The sequence below is a fragment of the Sinocyclocheilus grahami genome, unplaced genomic scaffold, assembly GCF_001515645.1.
Source record: "Sinocyclocheilus grahami isolate Dianchi unplaced genomic scaffold, SAMN03320097.WGS_v1.1 scaffold165.1, whole genome shotgun sequence".
NCBI lineage: Eukaryota > Metazoa > Chordata > Actinopteri > Cypriniformes > Cyprinidae > Sinocyclocheilus > Sinocyclocheilus grahami.
In genome coordinates this window covers 1,140,115-1,167,742 of record NW_015505344.1, presented here as the reverse complement: position 1 = coordinate 1,167,742, position 27,628 = coordinate 1,140,115, and the positions used below count along the sequence as shown (strand labels likewise).

Below are 27,628 nucleotides of genomic sequence, written 5' to 3'. Positions count from 1 at the left end.
ATCCTTTAAATATGAAAACATACTTACAGACTGTGAGTCAGAACAGCCGGCATTGTAGTCATATTCTCCCAGGATCAGGAAACAGTCCTCTATAAAATGTGCTGCACACATCTAAATATTTGGGTTGAACTGTTCTGGAACAGCTGGCGACCAGCACGGATCAGCTCTAGGCATGACGAAGCGGATATCGTCCTCTTTTGGAAGGTCAAACAAAGTAGTTTCGTTTTCACAATTAAACTTTACTCCTTTCTTTGCGTGAACATTTGGGCGGTGTTATGCAAATCTTCCCACATCATGACGTAGATATGTGGGGGCGTGTTAGAACGAGCCGTTTTAGGTAGGCGTGGTTGACTCTTAACTTTTATAAAGAATATCTCTTTGGATTTGAGACTTTAGTCTTTGAAACTTTACAGATCTTCTTTATGCACCAAGAGCTGATAACACTCCAAAGAGAAAGGAAACATTTAAATCGCATCATATGACCCCTTTAAATTTCACCAAGCTGATTACTCACTTAAAAACTCCCACAGATCATGTTTTCATGCCATTTTAAATGTTATTTTGATGTGGTTATATCTAAGTGTTCGAGTTGTTTACTTACTTTTTTAAAATTAGCCTTCTCATTAACGCCAATATAGGCGGGATTTATGAAATTAACCAGTCACAGCCGAACATAACCAGTCATACCACGATGGAGGCATTTCCTCCTCTCACGTGATTTCCCCATTCATTCTCAATTACCCTCCACCAAACTCACTGCATGCTTTAGGGGGTCTGTTAAAACTCAATGGGCTCAGGAGAGGTGAGAGGGACGTGGACTCACGCTGTAACTTTACACGCTGGTGTCATGTTTCTTTGGAAAAACAAGAGATTTATACACATCATGCTGTTATATTTTGTAGTATTGGCGTTGTTTTAGTTTTGTACTACGATTTTTTTCTCATCCAATATTTTGAAGAGGCACTGCCTCTCTTGCCTCCTCAGAGGAAATGCCCCTGATATATACATATACACATACAGTAAATCGTTTTTGATATTTACATGTTGAGCATGGGAATATTTCTACAGCTTTTACACACCAGTGCAGCATGATTTAAACACTTCAGTGTGCAATTTTGGTCTTCAGCTTTACAAACACTCCTCCATGCAGTTGGCGTTTCTGCGCTCTGACTGCTGTCCATGAAAAGCAAACAAACAGGAGGACGCGTTAAAGCCTCCAGCTCATCTGTGGCTGGCAATTTTTTGAAATTATCACATGGCGGCAAATGTAATAATGCTATAATCTGCACCCCTTCTGCACCATCACGTTCTATCGGCCTGATTCTCTGAGAACGTGTCCTGTGAATACATATTTAAAATGTAAGTTGTAAGCATCAAGGAAGATTTGCACGTTTTAGATGTTGCTTTTATCAGGAAAAATACCAATTAACCTGCCTTTTGACGTAAAAACGGCTCTTCCGGAATCGGAAACAAAGAGACCCCGGCACAATTAAGCGCACGCCTCTGTGGTCAGGGACTGATAAGCCACACAATCCCAAAGACAGCAAAAAAAGAGAAACAGCCACAACACACTGACAACACTCGCAGGCTCAGCCCAAGCCACAATGACTCAAATTACGGCTCCACAAAATGCTGCTGGCTGCTTTCGCAGACAGGGAGAGAAGAGGTTGGAGAGGCTGTTATGGAATGTAACCATTCACTTTTCTTTCTTTTTTTACTGCTTTTTAGGAAGGAGGAGCCGAATTAGCCAAGCTTGTCATGAGGGTTTCCTAAATACCAGCGTCTTGGTTAAATCAGAAGCAACGGTTCATATCACTGACAGATTTAGTGTGGAAAGCCTGTGAACTGCTCTAGTGCAGCATATGGTCTTACATCAGAGGTTTTTTGACCCCCAAATATATTACGGCAGCTAGATTCATGTGAACAGATCCAGTTATACTAAGTATTATAATGGCAACCTAAAAACAACCACAAAAAATGTGTTTTTATGCTGTTATTATACTAAATCTAAGGTAACTGACTAAAATATCTGAAAATATATACTTGTGTATTAACCTCTTAGTAGGCAAAAATTGCCGGCAGCCCCCGGACTGTTGTTGTTTATATTAACTGCACGCTATTATGACTAACTGAACATTTTTTTGACAGCATTTCTTGTTTTTCTACCCACTATTAGATATAAATATTGTGCCTTAAAAAACGGTAAAAAAGGAACAACTCTAAAAATACACACAAAACATATGCCAGATTGTTTTACTCTATGTCAATTAAAATTAGACGAAACAGAATAAATAATCTAATAATCTAAATAATCTTAGAAAGCAGAATGAAGCAGCGATATCATATTTTGATAATAAAACATAATGAATTGATATGATAATAGTATATGTATATAGTATAGTATATGGTATATGGTATATAATATAGTATATAGTATATGGTATATAATAATAACACATTTTGATATCCTATATTTATAGACTTTTTGTTTCTCTCTTGCAATGAAAAGCCTTATATAAAATAAAGAACAACACAGGAAGAGTATAATATAAATGATCTATCAATTATGTGAATTGATAGGGCATTTGTTTTTATATAACATTTTTTTTTCTTTTTCATACAGCTACAAAACTCAGCTTGATTCTCTGTCTCAAGACTGTGAAAATGTAGTGACCCTCGTGTGTGTTGTGCTCTCTTGCTGCACAGGTGGACAGATGGATCCTGTGTCTGTTCCAGTTCTGCTGAACAAGGATCAGGTGGCCTTTCTCACAATGACGGGCCACAACTTGATGCCCATATTACAAAAATAAACCACTTTCTGGAAGCTTCCGGGTCATGCATAAGGGGTGATCCAGTCCACCTGAGTTCTCGTGATCATGCATCATATAATGTTAAAAGCAGTGCCCATCGTTTCTGAAAGAGCATGTCTGGGACACTAAAATTCATTTTTATTTGCATCTATGTGGGTGTATTGACTGAGTGATTTTGGCTTTGAAGGCTACAAATTTTGGTATGTTGGAATTATTATTATTACTATTATTGTGACTTTATTTCTCTTAGTTTAGTCTTGTAACTGTGACTTTATATCCTACAATAGCGAATGTATCTCAAATTTGTGAAAATATATGCATTAAAATGCAAAAAAAATACATATTAAAAGTTAAATATATAAAACATCATATTTTCTTATGTTGGTTATAAGAGTTATAATTAAATCCTTACTATTTACACACAGCAATTATTTATAATAATTGCAACTTTATATCTTACAATTGTGACTATAAATCTCAAAATTGTAACTGTTTTCTTGTAATTGTGACTATATATCTATACATTTTGACTTTATATTTCAAAGTGACTATGCAACAACAAAAAATGTGCCCATATATGTTATATCAAAACTGTGACTATATGTATGGCACAGCATATCACAATTATGACTATATAAAGTATTACAAAATTTGCAGCTATATACAGTATATCAAAATTGTGACTATATTTCTCGTTATTGCAACTATATATCTCACAATTACATCATATCACATACTTGCAACTCAAATCAACAACCTAGCAACCACCCAGAACACCACAGCAAGAACTACTCACATTTTCAAAAAATAAAAATTATATATATATATATAAATATATATATATATATATATATCAAAAACTAGTTGAAGCTTACTATTAACATCCCTTGAGATAAATCTAACGTGGATAACGCTGCTCACGACTGCTGCTCGCTGTTGTGAACACCTACAAGCCTACAACAACAAAACACTGCATCTCATTCCCGACTACATCAGTGTGGGATGGAACATCTTGGAAAAAAAAAAACACAAGGAAGCGAGGGAAAGAAAAAAAATTCAGTCTGACATGAAAAGACCACACATCCATGGTGCCTTCAACATATTCAGCAGAGAAAACACTGCTTCATTGGGGGAGATGGAAAGAAAGCCGAAGCCTGCTTTACAACTTCCTGTTGTGGGCTTTTATGGGCTTATGGGACCACACTGAGAGAAGCACACCTCAGCTCCACCACATTATACATCAAATGATTACATTTCCATATTTTTGGAGTTTGGAGTAATTAATTTCCTCCTCTTTTTTGACCAAAACACCAAACACGTTATTATTCGTTTTGGTTCTTGCCTTCTGATTATATTAATATTGATGGTGACACACTGCTGTTTTGGCTGTGGAAGCCTACAGCTACAATCTGTCAAGAGCTCTCTGGTGGCATGAGACGGCATGTCTGTGCTCGCCTTTCATCACTGCTGTGTCTTCTTGTGCAGAAGCAGAGGCGGCATGGGACTACAGGACTGCGGAGGGGGTCTGTACGGCACGGTCAAGACACGCCGCTGCTCCACTGGAGCGCTCTTAAAACAAAAGGATAACAGTGGAAGGGAGCTCATCACACCCCACTCCCAGAACAGAGCCTTGGCGTGCCATGTTCTCCTCAAAGAGGCTCTCCCTCCCTTATTTTCTTTCTGCCTCTCTGTGTCCTTGTTTCCACGTTGCTGACTGTCATACTGCACCATGTTGCATGATTAATACTGAATGGAAATCAGCAGCTGTGAGGCGTTGTCTGAATATGAAACTTGCGATTACGTTCCAAGAGAATCTGCAGTGTGATATAAATGAACGAAAAGTGAAGAATCAATATTTACAGCAACACTGACCTCAAATAGTTTCAAATGACACATTTCTTGATTAAATAAATAAACAAAAGGATAATGGGTGAAGTCTGTAAATTCCAAAAGCCACGTATGATATTAGAATAAAATACGATACCACCAAAACTATTATGTGATGATAAATCTTAATCATGACATACTAAGTCACAATTATGAGCTAAGCCAAAACTGACACAATTCGAAATTGAAACAAACAAAAAACATGCGTTAAGACATATGTTAAAATAATGACATAAAAACTTGTAATTAAAAGTCAAGATATTAAGTCCTATTTATTACATTTTTTGACTTAATAATTATGACTTGTGATCATGCTTTTGACTTTTTATGTCAATTTCAACTTACAGGCTAATGTATGACTTAAGTCGAAAATATTAGAAATATTATCTCAAAATATGTTATCTTATAATTTTGACTTATCTCATAATTATGAGAAGTCAAAAAAAAATTTATAAGCACGACATTAAAAAAGGAAATATGCCCACAAGTCATTCTTAAATTATTATTATGACTTAGTATCTCATAATTTTCGTTTTATAATTAATAAACAATTCAACTCATACTTAGGAGTTTTTAATATGGTTTACAAAAGCAATTGCAGTTATAGATGTCTTTGCAACACAGAAAAACATATATACACAACACTTTTAACTAGAGATAGATAGATAGATAGATAGATAGATAGATAGATAGATAGATAGATAGATAGATAGATAGATAGATAGATAGATAGATTAATCAAATGTGAGTTAAATGTGCTGTGTATATATTTTTTCAGTTTATATATGTTTTTCATATATAAGGAGAATAGAGATGTCCTAAAAGTCTGAGGAAACCGAATGAGCTTTAGAAGGACTCTAGCAGAAGTTATTGTACAGTATTTGCCCTGAAAGCAGGATTTTAATTGTTTTCAAATGCACATCCATTTTGTGTTACTGTGATGTTCAGGGTTACAAACATAATCTGTCTTGCACACATTTCATACACACATCTATTTCTTATAATAAATATGTGTAGGTGGAATTGGAAATGTGCAGACTTTGCTTTAGGCTAAATGATCTCATCAGTGAATGCCAATCATTTGTACATTTTTCTTTTTTTTAACCAGAGTTCTTGTAGATCATCTAATATTTTACCACGTGATGAGATCGATAACGTTATTAATTGCATTTCGCATCCTCTGATGGCACCGCAGAGGCATTTGGCTGGATATGAATCTGGTGTATAATTTTTATCAGTTAATTTAGCAGAAATTTCACACACAAAGCGCATCATGTTATCAGACAGGAAATATCACTATCGGTCTTATTAAGGCCCATTCATTTGGATTTCTTATGATGTCAAATACTACATGAGAGCTTCATCTTGGCCATATTTTATCCTCAAACAACCCTATTGAAATTAGGGCTGGGTAATATATCCAATACGCAAAATATATGATTTTATTCACTTGACTGAACTTTGGCTGATATGACAACTCATCTACAAATAATCAAATAAAATAAAATAAACAGATTTCAGATTTATCAGAAATACACGAGGAAAATAAATTATTGTCAAAAGGTTGAAATACCACTATAAATATATATATATATATATATATATATATACACACACACATACTTTCACCAAAGTTGTTCTAAAACCTAAAATCTAAATAGTGGTAGAGCATTGCGTTAGCAGCGCAAAAGGTCATGGGTTCGATACATTGGGATACATGTGCCTGCTTTTGCGAGCACAGCCTCTTGATATGTGGGTAGATTGAGGACAGTGCAACACGTAGATCGTGCTCCACTGACAGGCGCTGCATTTTTTTGTTTTTCACGTATGCCATGGATGAGAAGGCTAGCTCATACAAGTAAGAGGTTGAAAACGGCAACAGCACATTGATGCCGCATTCTGAGATAGATGGGTATTCATGTCCCACATGCAGTCAAAATTCATCCAAAGATATTTCTCCAAATTTTAATTTCAAAGTGCGATCCATACAGAGTTCTGCCAGTTCTTCTTGTGCTTTGATTGGCAACATCTTTGCCGATTCTGATGCGAGAGGGTTAAAAGGATCACAGATCCAGTCAAAGTTTTCATTAGCAGCGGGGAAGTAAAACTCAAACCTTTCCTGTAGCGTTTTCAGATGTGCAGCTATAGATTTTAATAGATCTTACGAGCGGGGTCCTCTACTGTTAAGGGAAACATGTCGAGTTCATGTCGAAGCTCATACGGGAAAGCACCTTGCCCCGTGACAGCCAGCGCACCTCCGTATGCAGTAGCAGGCTCTGATGCTCAGACCCCATTTCATCACACAGTATGGTAAACAATCGGGACTTCAAAGGTCGTGACTTAATGTAGTTCACAATTTTGACAGCTTGTTCTAATGCTACAGTCAGGTCTGGGGGCATTGCTTTTGCGACGAGTGCTTCACGGTGCAGCATGCAGTGGGTGATCTGCACATCTGGGTTTTGGTTCTTCACCATAGTTATCAGTCCTTTTACTTTTGCAGTCATAGATGCCGCTCCATCTGTGCAAATACTATGACACATGCACCGGTTGAGACCACGTTCTTTCAAATACGTATTGATGACAGTAAACATTTCTTACCCTGTTGCACGACTAGATAGCTCTTTGCAGAAAAAGAAATTCTCCGAAATTATTTCCTCATCAGTATATCGCACACTGGCCAGGAGATGACAGTGTCTGCTGCAATCTGTAGAATCATCAATTTGGAGTGCAAATTTGCCACTTTTGATTAGTTTTTCAGTTAGTTGTGTTTCTATATCAGCAGCCATGTCGTCAATACGACGTTTAATCGTGTTGTCAGATAACTGGATTTTGACCATTTCTTTGACAGCGTCCTTCCCTATCATTACTCCTACGATTTTCTTGCAGGCTGGCAAAATGAGTGATTCAGCAATGGTATGGGGCTTCTTTGATTTTGCGATTAGCTCTGCTACTAAGAAGCTTGCCTCCTGAGCTTTCTCAGACACACGCACACATGACATCATTTGTTGGTTCTGTTTAACATTTTGTGCTTTTAGTCGCTTGAAGTATTCTATGTCTTTGCTAGATAAACCGTGGTGTTTTGTGTCTAAATGTCTCTTCAGCTTACTTGGTACCATTGCTGCATTTGATAGCTTTTCCCTGCAGACGAGGCATTCAGATGTCGGACAGCTAGCATCTCTGATCCATGTAAAACCGTAAGTCAGGTAGCTTTCACTGTACTGCCTGATTGTACTTTTTTGGGGGCAGTTGTGGTTCCGGGTTGATGTCTGTTGGTCTTCTGGGCTGTGACCAGGGTCACCAGGTTTTCACAAGAAAACCCACCTAATCGCTACTCAAAACTAGCCCAATGGCGTTTCGAGGGGGTCCCCAGTTAAAAATCGCGTTTTGGGGGTAAAATAAATATCATGTTATTGGAGTCGCTTCAACCCGCAGCAACAGTGTTAAAGTAGCCCAATTCCGCGGTTGGCAACGCTGTGACGTTTCTGCTTTTCATTTGTTTAAACTTATAAATTTATCCATCTTTGCCCTATCCTGTTAATCACTGCGTGAAATATAAAATTTAGCGCGCACCAGTACAAAGGGAGGAGCCGAGCGGGGCGATTCTCGAACGGTCCAATTAGCGGTAAATCAATATTTCTTCAGCTTACTTGGTACCATTGCTGCATTTGATAGCTTTTCCCTGCAGACGAGGCATTCAGATGTCGGACAGCTAGCATCTCTGATCCATGTAAAACCGTAAGTCAGGTAGCTTTCACTGTACTGCCTGATTGTACTTTTTTGGGGGCAGTTGTGGTTCCGGGTTGATGTCTGTTGGTCTTCTGGGCTGTGACCAGGGTCACCAGGTTTTCACAAGAAAACCCACCTAATCGCTACTCAAAACTAGCCCAATGGCGTTTCGAGGGGGTCCCCAGTTAAAAATCGCGTTTCGGGGGTAAAATAAATATCATGTTATTGGAGTCGCTTCAACCCGCAGCAACAGTGTTAAAGTAGCCCAATTCCGCGGTTGGCAACGCTGTGACGTTTCTGCTTTTCATTTGTTTAAACTTATCAATTTATCCATCTTTGCCCTATCCTGTTAATCACTGCGTGAAATATAAAATTTAGCGCGCACCAGTACAAAGGGAGGAGCCGAGCGGGGCGATTCTCGAACGGTCCAATTAGCGGTAAATCAATATTTAAACTTTAAATATGCATGAAATATATGTTTTTTTTCTGCTTATTTTCGTTTGGACATGCTCATATGTTGGTGTTTTGATATATTTTTTTAAATATATACTGTAAAAGGTTATTATATGGTACGATAATTATTTTAGGCTGTTTAAATTGGTAAAAAGCTGAGATTCTGCGGCACCCCTAGCCAGTTGTCACGGCACCCACTTTGGGAACCACTGGGTTACAGTGTTTACTTCCTTCTTAATTATATTTTTATTAAATATTTAGTCATTTTGTACTTTGTCATCTAAAGTATAAGTATGTTTATTTTACACATTTATTTTTTTAATCCATTTTCAAATTTCTTGAATATTAATGAAAATAAATAAAATTATATCGGCTTTATATCGGCCGCCGACCAACCTGCTTTCCAAGATATCGACATCGGCTGTCAAAAAGCACATATCGGTCGACCACTGATATATATTCAGCTTTATTGCTTAGCCCTAATCTCTTTATCCTGTAGTTCACAACAGCTCCCTTCACTGTTCACAATACATGCTGAGAGACACAATCAAGCTAGTTTCCAGACTGTAGTTTGTCACGACTGCACACCTCTGAGTCTCAATCTAACACATCTCTTTCTCTCACCCACTTTATTCCTGCTCTGTGTAACATCACACATTCATTTTGAGAGATGATTTGCACTTTAAAAATACCAACAAGTATCATCAGATCAGTATGTATAAACCAAATACAGTATGGCATAATTAAGAGTTGGAAGTGGGAAGTTTGTAGTTTTTACTAGACTGAATGCTTGAAATTTCCTCAGTTATATCAGCATTAAACTGATATACTGATATACAGCAATAAACTTATTGGTTTTAAAACTAGTTGTGTCTATGCATCTAATTCTGCTCTAAATGACAGTGTCTCCTGTCACAGAGAAATAATTGCAAAGGGCTGTAGATGGAGTGGCCGCAGCGGTCTGCACTTACAAGAACTGCCACAGTGAAGAATTGATGGGCTTAAACCGTCATTAATATTCAAGGTGAAGTCCCTCTCAGTCTCCAGCACTGTTTAGCCGACCCTCCACTCACAAGCTCAAGCCACACATTGCTCTTTCTCTCTTTCTTTGTGCCATCATTATTTCTTCCTATTTTTCCCTCTTGCACTCACTGCTTTTGCATATTTTTTAACAAACTAAAAGTAGCAGCACTACTAACTTATTTAAATTTTTCAGTAGTGTGACAGTGCCTCAGCTCTTTTCAAAGCCAGAAACTTTCTAATGTGCAGCTGTATAGCATAAAAAACGCTACACTGCTATATGTTTTCTAATATGCTATTGTTTTACAGTCCAGCGAACTGAGGTAATAACCAAACACAACAAAAATGTCCACTTTCTTTCACCACCTGAAACATTTCAGAAGTCAATATTAGTGAAACTGTTTTTAGTGGACAGTTCTTGAAAATTAACTTGTAGAGGTTAAAAAAAGAAAAATAAAGAAAGAGTCAAAAATGTATTTTGCAGACTTTTTTCACGCAATAATATATATAAAGGCTATAGCCATAACACATCTATAATTTATATAAAATAAAAAAACAACAGAAAAGACCGCAGATTCACTAAGACTTTTTGCAGAATTGTACATCCTATTTGTAGCTATGCAAGTTATTGATAACATTTCTATAACACAACAAATACCAATAATACATCAATATTATTTTGTATTATAGTAATATGAAATAATACTGCCCTGTCACGGCCACAGAGGCCGTTCACGAACTCACTGTCTGCCCTGTCACGCCACAGAGGCCGTTCACGAACTCGCAGACTGTCCTGCCACGGCCAAGGAGGCCGTTCACGAACTCACTACCTGCCCTGTCACGGCCATGGAGGCCGTCCATGAACTACCGCCATGGCCCCCCGATCTGCCTGCACCGCCATGCCTCCCTGTTCTGCCTGCACCGCCATGGCTTCCCTCTCTGCCTGCGTCATTTGTCTTGTTTCCCACTGGTTTGTTCTTGTCATGTGACCCTCTTGTTTCCTATAAGTAGCTTCAGTGTGTCAGTGAGTCTAGTCTGTTTATGCCTCGTCAAGTCTGTTCATGTCAAGTCAAGTTTGGATTATTGTTTGGATCACCTTGTAAATAAATTGCACGTGGGTTCTCACTTACGCTCGCCTTCAGTGGATGACTTGTTACAACAGTAAAAGACTGTAAAAATACTACAGTAAAAACCTGTTAATTGGTTAACAGTAAGTTTCCATACTATATACGGTGAATAAACTCAAGATTCATTTATTGTCACTATACAAGTATAGTGAAATGTGAGCAATCCTAACAGTGCAGTCACATGTAACTTAAACATCTGTAATACAAAAAAAAAGTAGTAATAATAAAGTATGTTATCACTACACAATACAAGACAAACAATACACAAGCCAATGCAAACAAGGCGATAGTGCAAAGTTAAGCCTTGTCTGCAATACAGTCAGCGATAAACCGTATGCTTTTTAACAATACAATGACAGTACAAACAAGGCGATAGTGCATTTGTAAGCCTTATTTAATATCGTATTGCACTCATTATTGCACAGTTGGTACATAATAGAAAACATGTATATGTTGCATTGTTTGCATTCTAAAGGCTCCAGTGAGTGGACAAATATTGCACAGGAATGTTGCACAATAGACATAATATTGCACACTATGAAGAGGTAAATGTAATAAAATTTTTATGTAATTTTACAGTAAATTACTGTTAGAAATACGGTTTTTGGAAGTGAAAAATAAAAAGTCAGTGAAAAACCTTAAATTGACACTCCCAGAATTCCCTGCATGACACTTCATATTTGATGTTCCTTCTTATTTTTTTCACCTGCAAATAATCAGAATGCATTTTTTATTACCCGAACCCGCCGATTAACAACTTCAGTCTGCTCATCTCCTTAACTTTAACTGCGTTTGTAGCCGGCGCCATAGCCAGACTGATAAACAAACACAGACTGGAAGTTAACTTCGGGCCAGGCGCATGTGGCCGATGAAACCGTCTATATAAAGCTTGAAGCATCAGAATCGGCCGATCACCATGACAAGAAATCGGTACTCACTATCGGTTGCAGAAATCATGATCGGAGCATCCCTAATATTAATATATATATTAGGGGTGTAACGATACACATATTCGTATTGAACCGTTCAGTACGAGGCTTTCGGTTCAGCACACATTACAAACCGAACGATTCAATTCGTTGGACTAGTCCTATTACATCTGGAAAATAAAAGAGCTTAAAGCGCGTGAAATATAATGTTCTCACTGTGCTCAACAAGGCAGCCCAAAAGACGTAACAGGCAACGTGCTGTCTGCCCAGTGGCGTAACGTTAGCGGACGGGCACGCAGAACATGGACTGTGATAGACCCTGTGATAACCTCCCCTTGCTAGGTTGCATCGAAAGACGATGATCTTGTATCGACGACTGCTCAACAAGGCAGCCCAAAAGACGTAACAGGCAACGTGCTGTCTGCCCAGTGGCATAACGTTAGCGGACGGGCACGCAGAACATGGACTGTGATAGACCCTGTGATAACCTCCCCTTGCTAGGTTGCATCGAAAGACGATGATCTTGTATCGACGACAGCCAGAGATATTGTCAAAAACATCAATTGTTGGCAATAATAAGATATTTGGCATTTCCAATTAATGTAGACCTGTTATATTCTTATTTTTATTAGGACTATTATGAAGTTACTTTTACTATTATATTAAAATTACAATCAATTTGCCTCGCAATAATTACCAAATAACTGACGTGCTGCGAGCTATTTACTATTTTAAAACATCTATTATAGAATTAATTATAGGCCTACAATTAAAAATATTAACACCAATCATCAAAAGTCATCAATAAAAATCAATTAAATAAAAAGCTTTTATTTCAAGCACCGACTTTCAAAAACAACCTGTTTAACACGAAATGTTTCTTCTCATTTTTTTTCACTATGTAATATTAGAAATATTAAGGGAATGAATTAAAACAGTTAGCTATATACTGATATCAGCACATGTTGAAGTAGATCTCTGAAAGAATATGCGGCGTCAGATGCCAAAAGCTCCGTCATTACTCCGTCAGTCCATTTTTACTTTAACTTTCTGCATAGCATTAAGGGAATGAATTAAAACAGTTAGCTATATACTGATATCAGCACATGTTGAAGTAGATCTCTAAAAAGAATATGCAGCATCAGATGCCGAAAGCTCCGTCATTACTCCGTCAGTCCATTTTTACTTTAACTTTCTGCATAGCAAATTGCCTGAGATTAAGACGTTCACCGGCATAACTCTTGCGCAAAGTTTGCATGTTGCTTGTGTGTGATATATCCATTGGCTCGCCTTCATGGTTTAAAACAGAAATATTTCTAACATTGCGACATAATCAATATATCCCCGTACCGAACGTACCAAACCGAACCGTGACACCACTGTGTCATATCGAACGAACCGCGAATTTTGTGAACCATTACACCCCTAATATATATATATATATATATATATATATATAAATAAATGCTGTCAAACTATTCACTATTCAACTATAATCACATCCAAGATAAAAGTTTTTGTTTACATTATATATGTATGTGTACTGTGTATATTTATTATGTACATATAAATACACACATTCAGTATATATTTTGAAAATATTTACAAGTTTATACATTTTCTTTATACATTTATTCAGATTCTTATATTATACAGAAATATATGTAATATATAAACAAAATTTTTCTTAAATATATACACATGCGTGTGTTTGTATTTAAATATACATAATAAATATACACAGTATACACACGGTCACAATTCGCTGGAGCACGGGCACGAGGAAACGAAGAGACGTGGAGATTTCACAGAACGAGAGTATTTTAAGGATCCAATAGGGAGATACAGAGCACAAGGATGACGTTCACAACAAGTAGACCCGACAGAGGAGAAATGCACAGACAAGAACTTATAAACACAGGACAATTACCAAACACAGGTGCACCGAATTACTAATTAACTAAACGAGGACAGGAACATGACCAAATAAGGGAACGCAGGAACATAAACAGGGGCAAAACATAGTTTGACAGCACTAATTAATATATATATATATATATATATATATATATATATATATATATATATATATATTATCTTCTAAATTTAATCACTCTATTGCCCAAATTCAAGTCATCGTTTTTTGCCAGTTAAGTACTAAAGACAAAATTGAATATATTTAATAATTATATACTTTAAAATAGCTTATATTTATTAGTATCTTGTACTGTTTCAAACTTCTATAATTTATAGTAGCTTGAAAAACTAGTTTCAAAAGTAGCTTCAAGAACACTGATTTCTACTTATCTCTCTCCCTGACTCCTCCCTCATTTAACCGTGGCCCATTCATGTGATTTCCTGTCCTTCATTATTCAGAGGCTGTGTACCTGTGCATGGGGGGCCGTCTGCAGGACGCGTGTTACTTTTGCCTCTTTCTGCTCGTTATGATCTCTCTCTGTGATTAAATGACCCCTTCAGTAATGACATACAGCTCTGAAGGACGGCGGAGGACGTGGCGAACGACTGAAGCAGCAAAACCCTGCTGTGACACTGCCCCGAGACGGCCGCATGGCCGCCGATATGTTTAATGAAGGGAGTGATGAGTTATCGATGTGTCCGCTCTAATTAGAGGTCCAGAAGTGTCTGCGGCAATCATAGCTGTGACAGCAAATACAAAGACGGCCATTGATTGTGTTGGGCTGGACTTAATTTGGGTTTTGCAGTCTGGAAGATCACAAGCACATAACTACTGTTCTACTTGACTGGCGCGCACCTATCCCAATTAGTTACACTTCCTAGGATCAGTGAAACTAATTACTGGCCTTAACTTCAAAACCAATAATGAAAGGTTTAGGGGTGTGGAAAGTGCTTAGACGTTCTTCAATTCGGATTCTGACTCATAATGTTTCTTTGTTTAGCACGGTTTTAAAATCTAGTGAGCTGCTTTGCTGTCTATTCTACTTAGACAACAGCCTAACTAAAACAAACATTTCTAAATAATATATGTTACACAAGCTACTAAGACTCACAATGGATGTCAATAGTGGTTTAATTTGTTAAGCATGTTGCTAAGCAAAACAGCACAGTACTTTAATAAGCATTATACGCATAAAAACATTGAATAGTCACAAATATTGTGTAAAATAATTTCAGAATTAAACTGAACTATTTTTATTTATACAAAGCACTAAAACCAACATTAATTTCAACTCATCTGCCGCCTTATATGATTTTTATTCCCTCAGCTCATTGCAATGCATTCTGGGATTGTTTTATTTGGCACATGCAAGCAATACTGACTGAAACTGGCTAAGCTATGGTATCTTAGAAGGTAACATACCATAACATTTTGGAATGGAAACGTATACTGGCAGCTCCAAAGCTGGATCAAACATCTGTATTTCAAAAGTAGCATTGTTTTTGCATTTGTTTTATTTAATTGCAACATAATAGTGCCCCGTTGTGTGAAAGTGTACTATGATGAATTTTAAGACTGTAACATTGTGATATTAGTTTCACAAGTGAGCTCATTTTACTACCAAATTCTCAATATTGTAATGCAAAAACAGAGTCTCATTTTCATTACTGTGAAATGGAAAATGGATTAATATATAAATCAAATATACCATGGTTGAATTTGTTGTACTGCCTACAATTAGATCAAACTAATTGATTTTGTGTGTGAACTTCCTCATTGTTCACTATGGATAAAAGTCACTAAGTCACTATGGATAAAATTGGATTGGATACAAATAACGAATACAACGTGAACAAATGTATATATTTTCATTAAATAAAATTACATAAAAATGACTAAAAGACAGAAATGAAAATCATTTTAAAAAATTGAGAAAGACAATACCAAATGCATTAAAGTAATGAGAATAAGGGATAAATGTGCTAACACTTAAATAATGTGAAATAACATTTTTAATGAAAAATATGAAGATGCAAAAGATATCTTAAAGGGTACAGTGTTTCCCCTGCCATTATATTAGGGGGGCTGCCTGCCCCCTTGAAAGTCAAGTTAATTTTATTTTCTCCATAGCACCAGATCACAACAGAAGTCATTTAAAGTTACCTTTCATATAGAACAGGTCTATACCTTGTTCTTTTATTAAACAAATGAAATAGCCTTATGTTATTTATCTTATTTACACAACGGCATGTCAATTCTGTCTCTACGTTACATGGTCGCGCTCTCTGTATTGCGCACAGCGGAGTTCCGCCCCGATGCGCGCACACAAGTGAGCACACTCCCACTTCCACTAGTATTTGTGAATATTAAGCCGCAAAACGACTATTTAAATATGAATTCTGCATGTCTATGTGTTAATGAATGGCGCAGACGCGCGGTTTTGTTTACTACTCGTACTGAAGCGTGCGTGACTCTCGCTGTGATTTCAGCGACTGCAGTCTCACTAATGAGGACATAAATACATGAACATCTCCAGAACTCACTTCATGAGCTTTTGACCGTTTCATTTCAAAACTATCCTCTCACTAATGAGGACATAAATACATGAACAACATCTCCAGAACTCACTTCATGAGCTTTTGACCGTTTCATTTCAAAACTATCCTCATATCATATAAACACATGAATGTAAAGGTATTCACGGCAACCCGTCAAAATAAAAGTTCGGTTTAACTTGAAGACATTATGGCAGAAATATATACTCCTGTTTGGCAATATTTTGGATTTTGATAAACCTGTTGACTTTTGCCGTTTATCTAAGGTGATTTTGGATGTTTTTTTTAAACATTTGTTTCTTATTTAATTGGTTCCACATTGTTTGCTGATTTTTACTTTATTTAAACTTAGTGTCATTTATTTATTTATTTTATTTGACATCAAGGTGTGCCTCCAAGCTTTCTTACTCGTTTTGCTAATAAACGTCCTACGTTTCTTATTTATTTGGTTATATATTATATATGTTTACTTAGCCTATTTCCAGTTTTGTATACCTATTTAAACTTTATGTAAAATTATTTGTTATTTTATATTAGGCATAGCCTGCCCTATAGCATGGCGTATTTGTTTTGTTAATAAAAGTTCTATGTTTTATATATAGGCTTAAGTGAGTTTGACGTTGTATTTTGTTGTTGCATTCAAGCAAATGACGCTTAACTGCCGCTGATTCAAAAGTGAAAGTAAAATGCGCACGCCGCTTTTAAGCTATTTAAAAGCGACGGAAAGCGAGGAAAAATTCTAACGAACTAAAAATGATCAATTGCTTTACGCCGAATTGCCGCTATTTCAAAGTGAAAGTAAAATGCGCACGCAGCTTTTACAAGCTATTTAAAAGCGAAGGAAAGCCCCGCCCCCACGGTGATACCGGTGTTGTCACACGTCGATTAACTGGTGGGAAAACTTCCTCACCGTCACAACCCTACCCCAAACATGTAATTTTTGTTAAACTTTTGATAAATTGTTGTTCAATTGTTTAAGTTTCATGAATTAATTAGACGTTTTTTTGATTATTACAATTTTATTTAACCATTAAAAAGGATAGTGTTTTTTTTTTGCTTTGCATTCATTTTATTATAATTACAACATGATAATGCCCTGTTCTGGGACCTCAAGCTGCTAACTCTCGCATTCTGTGTAGGCTGGTGTCATTTAATAAAAACACTGTTGTGAAATTTTGGATTTGTTGATCAAAACAAGCAAAATAGTGACAAATTGCCTCTACAACTCTACAAACAATTTCCAGTATCACCTTTGAAAATGCTGACTACATAGTTTCATGTAGCATAATAGCTTTCTATTACTTTCTCCCCAAAGGGTTTTGTCATCAATAACCATTAACAGTAACTAGTTTTCAGAAAAGTGCTGCAGATAAAAGGAATGAAGCAACCTAAAAATGCTCAGAATAAACTCAGTTACTGAAAGCAAACAACAACTCGTATATAAAACTTCATTTTTTTGTGCAAGACTGTATGCATTGGGTTTGTTTGTGTATTCAAGGAACACCAGGCTCTAGGTCAAACGCGAGCCTCTCATTGTCATTTCAAGGTGAACGAGGCATTTAGACAATCTCCCCTGCACACGCACCATCTGCGACAGTCTGTCCCTTCACTTCCTCTCTGCTTTTTCTCTCCACAAGGTTCAGTTGTTGTCATCTACGTTATGAGAAAATGCTATGAGCTGATCTGGGAGCAGTGCCAGGTGCCACACGCCAGTCTGTTTCCTTTAATACCCTCCATTTTAGCATAAACTGTAATTAAAGCAACTTGGCACTACACTTAGCACAGGAATTTTACAGTTCAGACCAACGGCTTCAGAGCTGAAGAACACAACCCCATTCATGCGCTTGAACTGATTTTCTTGTAGTTTTACAATAAGCAAGTAACAAAACATTAAGGACATAATGACATTTTCTGGGGGCGGCTGGGAATTTAAGAACCAAGTCCGCAAAATTAGGACGAGAGACGCGTCATAAATCAGCAAAACAGCCAAGAACTAAATGATCCTAATCCCAATTTATCTTTTCAGATACAACCAGAAATCCCAAATCTACTAGAAATCAAAATTTAGAGAGTGCCAGGCTGGTACAAATATCCGTCTCAGCTCTGGAGCAGAGAATAATTAGCTTTTACTGGATTTTTACATGCATATCTTTGTTTAGATGACCCTCTCTAGTATTAAAATCATTAATAATATATTTCATGTCTCCGGTGAGGTTTGACATTTCTTGCACTCTGACTAAATGAACCTGAGAATTGTTTTATCAATGCATAAAAGCAATGATTGCCACTACTGATGTTTAATCAAGTGTATTCAGATTTGTATTTGCATCTTTGAAGGTTGTTTAATTCATTGCTACATCAATTTATGAAGAATTAAAATAAGTCCAGGGAGGTCTAACATAGTCCAGGGAGGTTTTAAACTTAACATATTCAGACAACATCTAATCAGTTTTTTTAATAACTGGTTTGATCATTAGCTTTTATTTGTCATTGTACAGCCAAAACACATTACTGAAAGATTATCTGGAAAATACTGAAGTTGTATCAAATCAAGAGAGAAAAGAGAGAAGCTATTTATTTTAAATGAATTCTCATGCTTGTCAGCTTTTCATTCAAAAGTTCTATACAACAAGTAGCTAAGGGTGGCAGTAGTAAGAAATAAATCCTAGAAATGTACCACAAATAAAAATTATTCTTAAAGAAAATAAAAAAATAAATAAAATTTTCTCAAAAGTGTATTCAGATTTGTATTTGCATCTTTGAAGGTTGTTTAATTCATTGCTACATCAATTTATGAAGAATTAAAATAAGTCCAGGGAGGTCTAACATAGTCCAGGGAGGTTTTAAACTTAACATATTCAGACAACATCTAATCAGTTTTTTTAATAACTGGTTTGATCATTAGCTTTTATTTGTCATTGTACAGCCAAAACACATTACTGAAAGATTATCTGGAAAATACTGAAGTTGTATCAAATCAAGAGAGAAAAGAGAGAAGCTATTTATTTTAAATGAATTCTCATGCTTGTCAGCTTTTCATTCAAAAGTTCTATACAACAAGTAGCTAAGGGTGGCAGTAGTAAGAAATAAATCCTAGAAATGTACCACAAATAAAAATTATTCTTAAAAAAAAAAAAAAAAAATTCTGCCTTGTAGGTTCTCTTTCATTAAAGCATGACTTGCATGTAAATCTGCATTGTCAGATGAAAGACTGGTCAGGGCAGTTTAAGAATGCAATAGACTATTGATTGTTTTTTGAGAATGATGTGGTAAAGGCTGAGGACAAGTGTGAGTGGGACTGAATCAGTGATCAGATGTGGATAAAACGATAAAGCAGTCTGTTGTTAGTATTCATCAGTCATGGTGAAACCATTCTCTCATTACGGATTCAAACTGAGACGTCATCCCCTACGCAACATGGCCCGCATGTCACACAGGAAGTTCATACAAAAGCAAAGTGAGTAGAAAATTACTCTGAAACAATGGTGAAAAGCATAGCCTACAGTAATAGTACTGTGTCTTACTCCCACACACGCATTCAATATTCAAATAGATTCTGAACAAATAGATTCGAGAGTCAGAACAATGTTACTGCTAAAGAAAGCAGTTAGAATGGGGATACATGGAAAGCATTTTGTGCCTACCTAGACTATATTACAGTTTTAAAACATTCTGTATACTACAAATTACTACTAGTTAGTAATTTATAAATTAGCTGCATTTTCTATCCTTGTTTTACAGATAGAAATGATACTTTATATCATGTGGCTTGTTTAGTAAAGGTGTTGATATCATGAGTCATATGCATCTATCTATCTAATCTATCTATCTATCTATCTATCTATCTATCTATCTATCTATCTATCTATCTATCTATCTATCTATCCATCTATCCATCCATTAAAATTTTGCATGCAATGTACCTCACTGTAACTCACTATGAATAAATTACCAAATAATATCAGTACATGTACATTTTAATTAAAACTATTCAAAAATAGTTTTTATATACAAATTACTATATTACAAAAATGAAAATCATCATACAAAATATTGAGAGAAGACAATACAAGATGCATTAAATAATGTCAATAATGAAATAACGTGACAACAAAATAGTCTAAGTTCTAATATGAGTCCTAATATTCATATTTTCATTCACTTTTAGAGTGAAATTTGGACCTGGATTTCCAGGTTTCAGGTGTAGAAGAAATTTTCACTCAGTAATTGCTAGTATATTTCACAAATAATTACAAAGAAACGGCAAGTAACACATTGAATTAAAACGTGAAATTTTAAATAGTATTTTCCGGTAAAACATACTCCATTACTCTTTTTTTAACTTCAAAAAAACATTTTACCAGCTTTTGTAACACTTCAGAATACCCTAGAAACACCCTAGCAACCACCTGCAATAATCTACCATAACTGCGGCAAGACTCGTTCCAACAAGCACCACTCCAAATTTCTTCTGAAAAATGTAAAAATGTAGTTAATGTAGCCCCAGGGTTCCAGTATACCGTGATAATATATACCTGTATGATGAATAATGTTCCTATAAAAGACTTTCAAAACTACATTATTACCAGAACTTTTCTCAACAGACTGACTTTCAAAGCATTGCATATCCCACCGAGCGAGATTTGATTCGAGTCACAGTGAGTTATAGCGAAGTCCAGGTTATTCTGATCACCCCATGTATGTATGATTCCAATCTGATTTCCTTTGCGAGTCGGACAACCCTGAACCAGAGGAATCCTGTTGCTCTGTCATGCCGCGGCTTTTTCCGCCCACGCTCCGCCATCTACTGCAAGCCTCCAAAACAAGTGTGACAAACCTCTTACTTACAGACACAAACTCAGCCTCGCTTTCTCACACCTCTAACTCTACACCCTGCCAGGATGATCAAGTTTTTCCCAGAGTTTCTGCGAGCACCACCCCCGGCCTCAATACAAACAGACATCTGCGCTCATCTACACCCTCGCCGCTAACCCTGGCTCCTCCGTGCGCCATTCACCCAGCCAAGACGGAGCGAATTTCATTTTACAGACCATCTCAAGGGAGGAGGCAGAAACTGAGAGGGAAATATGGAGAGTGAAGCAGTGGTGCTGCAAATCCATTCCTGTCTTAGCGCGTTGCGAGCATCTCACGTCCCTTAGGACTACTGTCAACCATTGCAAAACTGGGACAGGAAGAGAGCGAGAGAGCTTATTGACGGTCACTCAATTCTTGTGACACAGCTAAACAGCATCAGACAGTGTCACACTAGAAATGAAAACCAACACTATTAAATTTTCATTAAAGGAAGCGGCTGTTACAAGCTCTGAATTAATTTTTAATAGCTTACCGGGGCTTAATCAGTTGTCTTTTTTCAACATAGTTTTTGATTTACGCGTCAGTCTGCGACCTTTAAAGGGGTCATACGATGCGATTTCAAGTTTTCCTTTTTCTTTGGAGTGTTACAAGCTGATTGTGCATAGATAAGATGCACAACATATCTACCTCACTATGTGGAAATAGTCGCATAATGCCGCCCAAATGTGCACGCAAAGAAAGAAGGCGTGGTTTCAGTAACCGCAGTTAGTGTTGAAGCAGCCATGTCAGGGAGACACTGTGTGTTTCTAGGCGAAAGCAAAAGCACTTTATTTGGCCTGCCGAAAGTAGATGCATTTAGGAATCTTTAAGATGACTTACAACAGAACAGCAATGTATTTTATGGACGACCGTTTGGTGAACCTAGGAGAGGAGGTAATTCTGACTTTGCTATGACAATCTGGTGCTTCTGAATCAGCTACTGTTTTGTTATTAGTTTAAGTGTTTGCTATTGACTGTTCAAATGCGGAGTTTTGCGCATCGTGTGTGTGTGTGTGTGTGAGAAAGAGCGTGAGAGAGACCAGCTTCATCACTGTATCTGTCACGCGACTCTGTTCCCCTTTCAGGCTCTGTCTTTACATTTATTTTGAAAGATGAAGCTCGCAATTATGGTAAGGGGCGGTACATTTCCGGCGAGTGCTTGCGGTGTTCGGCCAATCACAATGCACTGGGTCAGCTGGCCAATCAGAGCAGACTGCGCTTGTCGGAAGGAGGGACTTTGTAGAAAACTAAGCGTTTGAGAGAGGCGGGGCATAGAGGACCTACAATAATGTACAGTATTTGAAAAATAATGTGTTTTTTGAACATTAAAGCATGTCAACATATTCGGTTACACCAAATACACAAAATAATGATCTTTAAAAAAGCATCATATGACCCCTTTAAAAAATAAAGCTTCCAAATGTGGGTTTTTGCAGCAATGCCACAGAGAAACCACTTTTGGCTCCTCAATGAACCTTTCAGTAAAGAGTTCTTAAAGAACCACTATTTGCTTAGTGTAAAGAACATTTTAATAATTCAAAGAACCTTTTCCACAATAAAGAAACTGTGTAGATGTTAAAGGTTCTTAATGGAACTATGATTGCCAATAAACAAGCTTCAAGCTTCATCCTTGACAGTAACATCCTAAAGTCAGTAATGCCACTGCAACCGTTCATGTTGTTTCAAGGGAGTTAATTACAGAAAGATATCGAGACAACACTGTGCTGCTAAAAACTATTAAACGCCGCTCTTATCTATTAGAAGTGTAAACGCAATTAGGCTTTTGAAATCAAAGGTTTCTATTTAATGAATTAAAGGTAGATGTCTACATTTCAAATCCAATTAAAGCATAAAGCTTGAGGTCCAAAAATGAAATCTCACTGTATTTCCCCTTATTAAAAAGCACAAAACACACATTTTCCAAAACAGCATGGGGGAGCCTAAATGAAAATGAGAATTTGTTTGCAAAAAGACGTATCAATTACAATTATTTTCATAACTTGAACGTAAGATGGCTCTAACTGCACATAAGCCATTAAACAAGACGTGAATTGAGTGTGATATGCTTAGAAAAGAGAAGGGCTTTTACATCATTTACCTAGAAATTCTCAATCCGAGCTACTTCCTCACTCACGCCTCTCAAAGCCACTCCATCTGATGGTGCAATTGAACTAAAATGCCTCCATTAATTTTTCAAGCATGAGAGACAACTGTTCTTTGCAAACAATCCCACAGTTGTGATGATGGTGGGTCTTATTATACAGCATGCTGGAAACATAGCTTCAAATGAAATTAGAAATGTCATAATGGCAGCAAGTTCACAACAGTTTCTGCATTGTGGACTAAACATTCATGATAAACCCAAAGTAAGATGCTATCTGTGTCCTCACTGGCCTTCACCAACTAAGATCTTTTAAGATTTTCTGAACAGATTGGATATGCTTTGGATTTGTGCTGAGAATTAGTTTCCCAGCCGGCAAGTGACCTTCAACATAGAAATGTAGTTGAAGTATTGCCAGTTGTCATTTTAATGTTAAAAAAAAATATGTTAATCAATTAACAATTAAACTCCGCACACCTGACGACAATAGATAGGACCAACTAGGTTTTTGTTTTTATATATGTTGAAAATGTTTATGCTAAGGGTTGTGCAAAGGTTAACAAAACACTTTTGAATCAACATTGAAGTTTGAGCAAGATCTGAAAATTAAGCAAGTTGAAATTATGTTAGAATGTCAATGTTGATTTGATTTGTGAAATCAAAACAAAATTCAACAGTATTTCGACCTTGATCGATGCCATTGATTCAACTGTAAATAACCATTAAAATGCCAGATGGGTTACATAAAGGACAGTTTACCCAAAAATTTAAATTCCATCATCATTTACTCTCATGTCATTCCAAATCTGGTTGGTGGTTTTGGACCTCACTGACTTTCAATGTACGGGCCAAAGAAGTTGAAACATCTGTTGTTTTCAACAACATAAAATCACAGTTTTGGAACAACATAAGATCGGTAAATTATTATTATTATTTTTCATTTTATTTTTGGGTGAACTATACCTTTAACCACTGTATGGTAAATAGGAAGTTTTCACGGAAAATGTATTTAATTTATTCATTCATCAATTACTTTGTGATGTCAGATCAGCAGAAGTTAGGACAGTGTTGTCCAGCTGAAAAGTTTTATGATCGTTCTTGTCGCCTGGGAGGCCGTATTAACGGGATACTTTATATAAGTCGAGCTGTCACCAAACCCGATGCTCGGAGGGTAGGGTACGTCAGGGTGGAGGAGCTAGAGACATTATCTTGATGAAGCTATGATCAATACAGCCAGTGTAAGCCAATGAAAACCAGATACCATCTCTTTTAATTGAGATTATACTCTGCAAATTCAACGTGTGCCCATCTGATTTAAGAGACAGCTCGGTCTCCCCAGTTAACTCTTCGTGGTGGGAATCAATTATGGCTTCTTCTCTGACATGCGACCTCAGAGAGTCGAGTGTTGTAGAGAAGTGGGGGGAGATCTTCGCCTGTTCTCTTTTGGGATTCATGTCGGTGGATACATACCTCCTTTTCTACAAATTTTCTTGCCGGGTTTTCTGGCACATTCCTTGGATATTCTTTTTACTGCAAAATGAATAGAAGACTAAAAAATAACATGGGAGTCCATTATGGACATCAGGAGCATGCAACAGCACAACTTGACTGAAAGAGGAACAGAATAGTTTAACAAGTTCTCTGACCTAAATCATCATCATCATGAGTACTGCACAAAATATACCCTCTTTATTGTTCATTTATGGGCTGTTTACACTAGTGTGTGTCTGTCTAACAAGTAAAGGGAGGGAAAAGATATCCGACCACCTAAAATGGACGTGCTGCAGCACACAGAAAGATTTGCATGTGCAAGGGATGGTGGGAAGGTTAGGACACACGTACAGCCTCACTCACTCACGCACACTCACACATTAAGCAGCGGCATGCATCGGGCATGCAGAGATCATGCAATTTTTTTCTCCGCTGCACTCACTACACTCTGCACAAAGGAAACTGACACAGTGAAATGACAAAGACAGGTCCGTCCTGCCCGCACATAAACTCACCATCCTCTGTTGGCACGTATATGTTTAAGAATAGGCAGTCTTCGCTCTGGTCCTGTATGTAGGACGACACCACTTCAATGCCATTGGTGAACCAAACGGGCAGCATAACGTCTGGTAGCCTGCCCTCCAGCAGGGTTTGGGGACAAACGGGGCCAAACTGAGTTGCGTTACGGATATCTGACCATGAAACAGGCGGCTCAGGTGGCTGGAAGCGCCTTTCGCCTGTGGGAGGTGCTGCGTAGGGGACGCCCAGGAACTGGATGACGGGCCCAAGGATCTCATTGTTGAGTTCTTTTTTGAATCCCCGCAGTTTGCCGTAAGTTGTAGTGACAACGGGGTCTGTTTCGTCTAGTTTTTGCGAGGCCGCCAGCTGGGCGTGCAGGGTCAAGCCTAATATCCAACACAAGAATGGCAGATCCAGGCTAGCGCTGAGGCCTAGTCGCGGACACATTGCCCGCCAGATGCCGCCCAGGCGGTTTGGTTGTTGGAAGGGCATGTTCGATTCTCTTCACGCTAGTCCCGCTACTAGTTTATATCCACCTGCACGAAAGAAACGATCAAACGCAAGATGCCAGACGTTCCGAAAGCGAAGCTGTCAAAAATCTCAAAGCCTCTTTGCATGGCAAGTATTCCCACATGGACTTAAACTCGGATCCAAGCAACATCTTCATCAAAAACCAGCTATTCATCAGGTCCCATTCTACTGACAACGTAGCTTTCCATCCTGGCTACGTGCGGGGCAGGGGTGGGGGAGGCATTTGCGGCAGGTTGTCCACAGATAAATCAAGCCTGGTGCAGTGGTTGGTCTATATCCTGCTGGAAATAAAAAAATAAAATAAAATTAGTGGTGAGGCAGATGGGAAAATGGTGCTTTATTGGTGTCTGTGATCTCGTGTGCCTGCTATCAAGCAGAATGTTCTAGGATCACAGCTCACTGGCATGACACAGCATCTATTTCACAGACCCATTGAGACAGTTAAGCTAAGTTTCGGCCAATGGCAAATCAAATACTTCTCCAATACACTCAAAGGCTGAAGTGATTATATAATAAAGCAGTACTTAAGACACAGTATTGAAACTCATTTTGTCAGGGGGCATTCTGGGGTCTAACACGAATGTCGTAAAAGGTAAAACTTCTTCAAATATCGCAAATTATTCATTCATAAATATTATTTGTTTTTGGGAGTCTCACCACATTATATTTTACGATCTGTGGGTGTTTAGTCATAGAAAAAAAATTATTTCATGCTTCATACAATATACTTTTCTTTTTTTTTTGCTCTTTTTCTTTTTTTGCTATATTTAAATATTCTTAAGAAAATAATCAAATATTATGCCAGACTACTCAATTTTTTCTTATTTTCCCTGAAATTTTTGACAAACTTTCATATATTAAAAAAAAAAAGTTTATTATGCAGTACAAATGCCATTGACCGAGCAGTTTATACCAAGTAATCAACAAAATGTAATGTCGTTTTTTGTGATCACGGCTGGCTTGGACAAAATCTCTTTATTCTCATTACTGCAAATCCAAGTCTGACGCACAAAATAAGACAACAGGCAACAGAATATGTAAAAGCAGCACCACAAAACTGTCCACATCGATTTAATGCATCATTCTCACTTCGTCAACTCACCGATCTGTGGCAACCTTGCAAATGTGCAAGAACTATATTTGGATCCCCCCCAGAACACAAGTCTTAATAAGGAATAGAGGTTCATTTATAACTGTGGGTGAGTCTTCCCCAGTGGACGCTGTGACGGGCGGATTCAGAACAGGCTTTCGCTCTGCACGGTAAATGAGAAAAGCACCTCTGCTTCTACTGCTCTACAATAGGGTTTATGTTCCACTATAATGGGGCATTTGTCTTGAGCACTACTGTACCACCACACACAGCCTCCCCTGCCCACTACCCTCCAACAACCAGATCATTCATGATGACTAGCCCTGGAAGTGTCAGCAGATCCGGACTGAGGGCCACACAGCCAGACAGGGAGCAGACAAGGCTGAATGGAAGTGCATGAGCTGACCTTTCTTCTACCCCCATATAATGGCGTCCACAGACAATGCTTAAAGAGCTTCCGTTCCATCTGATCAAAATATATGGCCCTGAGATCTAATCTACTGTAATAAAATAAGATAGATTTCAGCAATAACATTGCCATTTTGCATTTTTTTTAATGCCAACACAGGGCTCCAGACTGTGACCATTATTTCTGCCTGTGCAACTAAATTTTGTGA

General features: G+C 37.5%; 1 protein-coding gene across 3 annotated transcripts in view; it reads right to left on the bottom strand.

Moving 5' to 3' along the window:
- The window catches only part of nlgn1 (neuroligin 1), a 309,949-nt gene that overhangs the window by 179,384 nt on the left and 102,937 nt on the right, over positions 1–27,628 (bottom strand). Inside the window, exons 5-6 of one of the 3 annotated variants that reach the window (XM_016282748.1) lie at positions 25,387–26,199; positions 24,851–24,910 (exon numbers count right to left, since the gene is read on the bottom strand). In XM_016282748.1, the coding sequence (XP_016138234.1) occupies positions 24,851–24,910; positions 25,387–25,882 (556 nt within the window). In that variant the 5' untranslated portion in view covers positions 25,883–26,199. Of the gene's footprint in view, positions 1–24,850; positions 24,911–25,386; positions 26,203–27,628 lie in introns of all 3 variants that reach the window. The other 2 variants (XM_016282749.1, XM_016282750.1) reach the window with 2 other exon arrangements.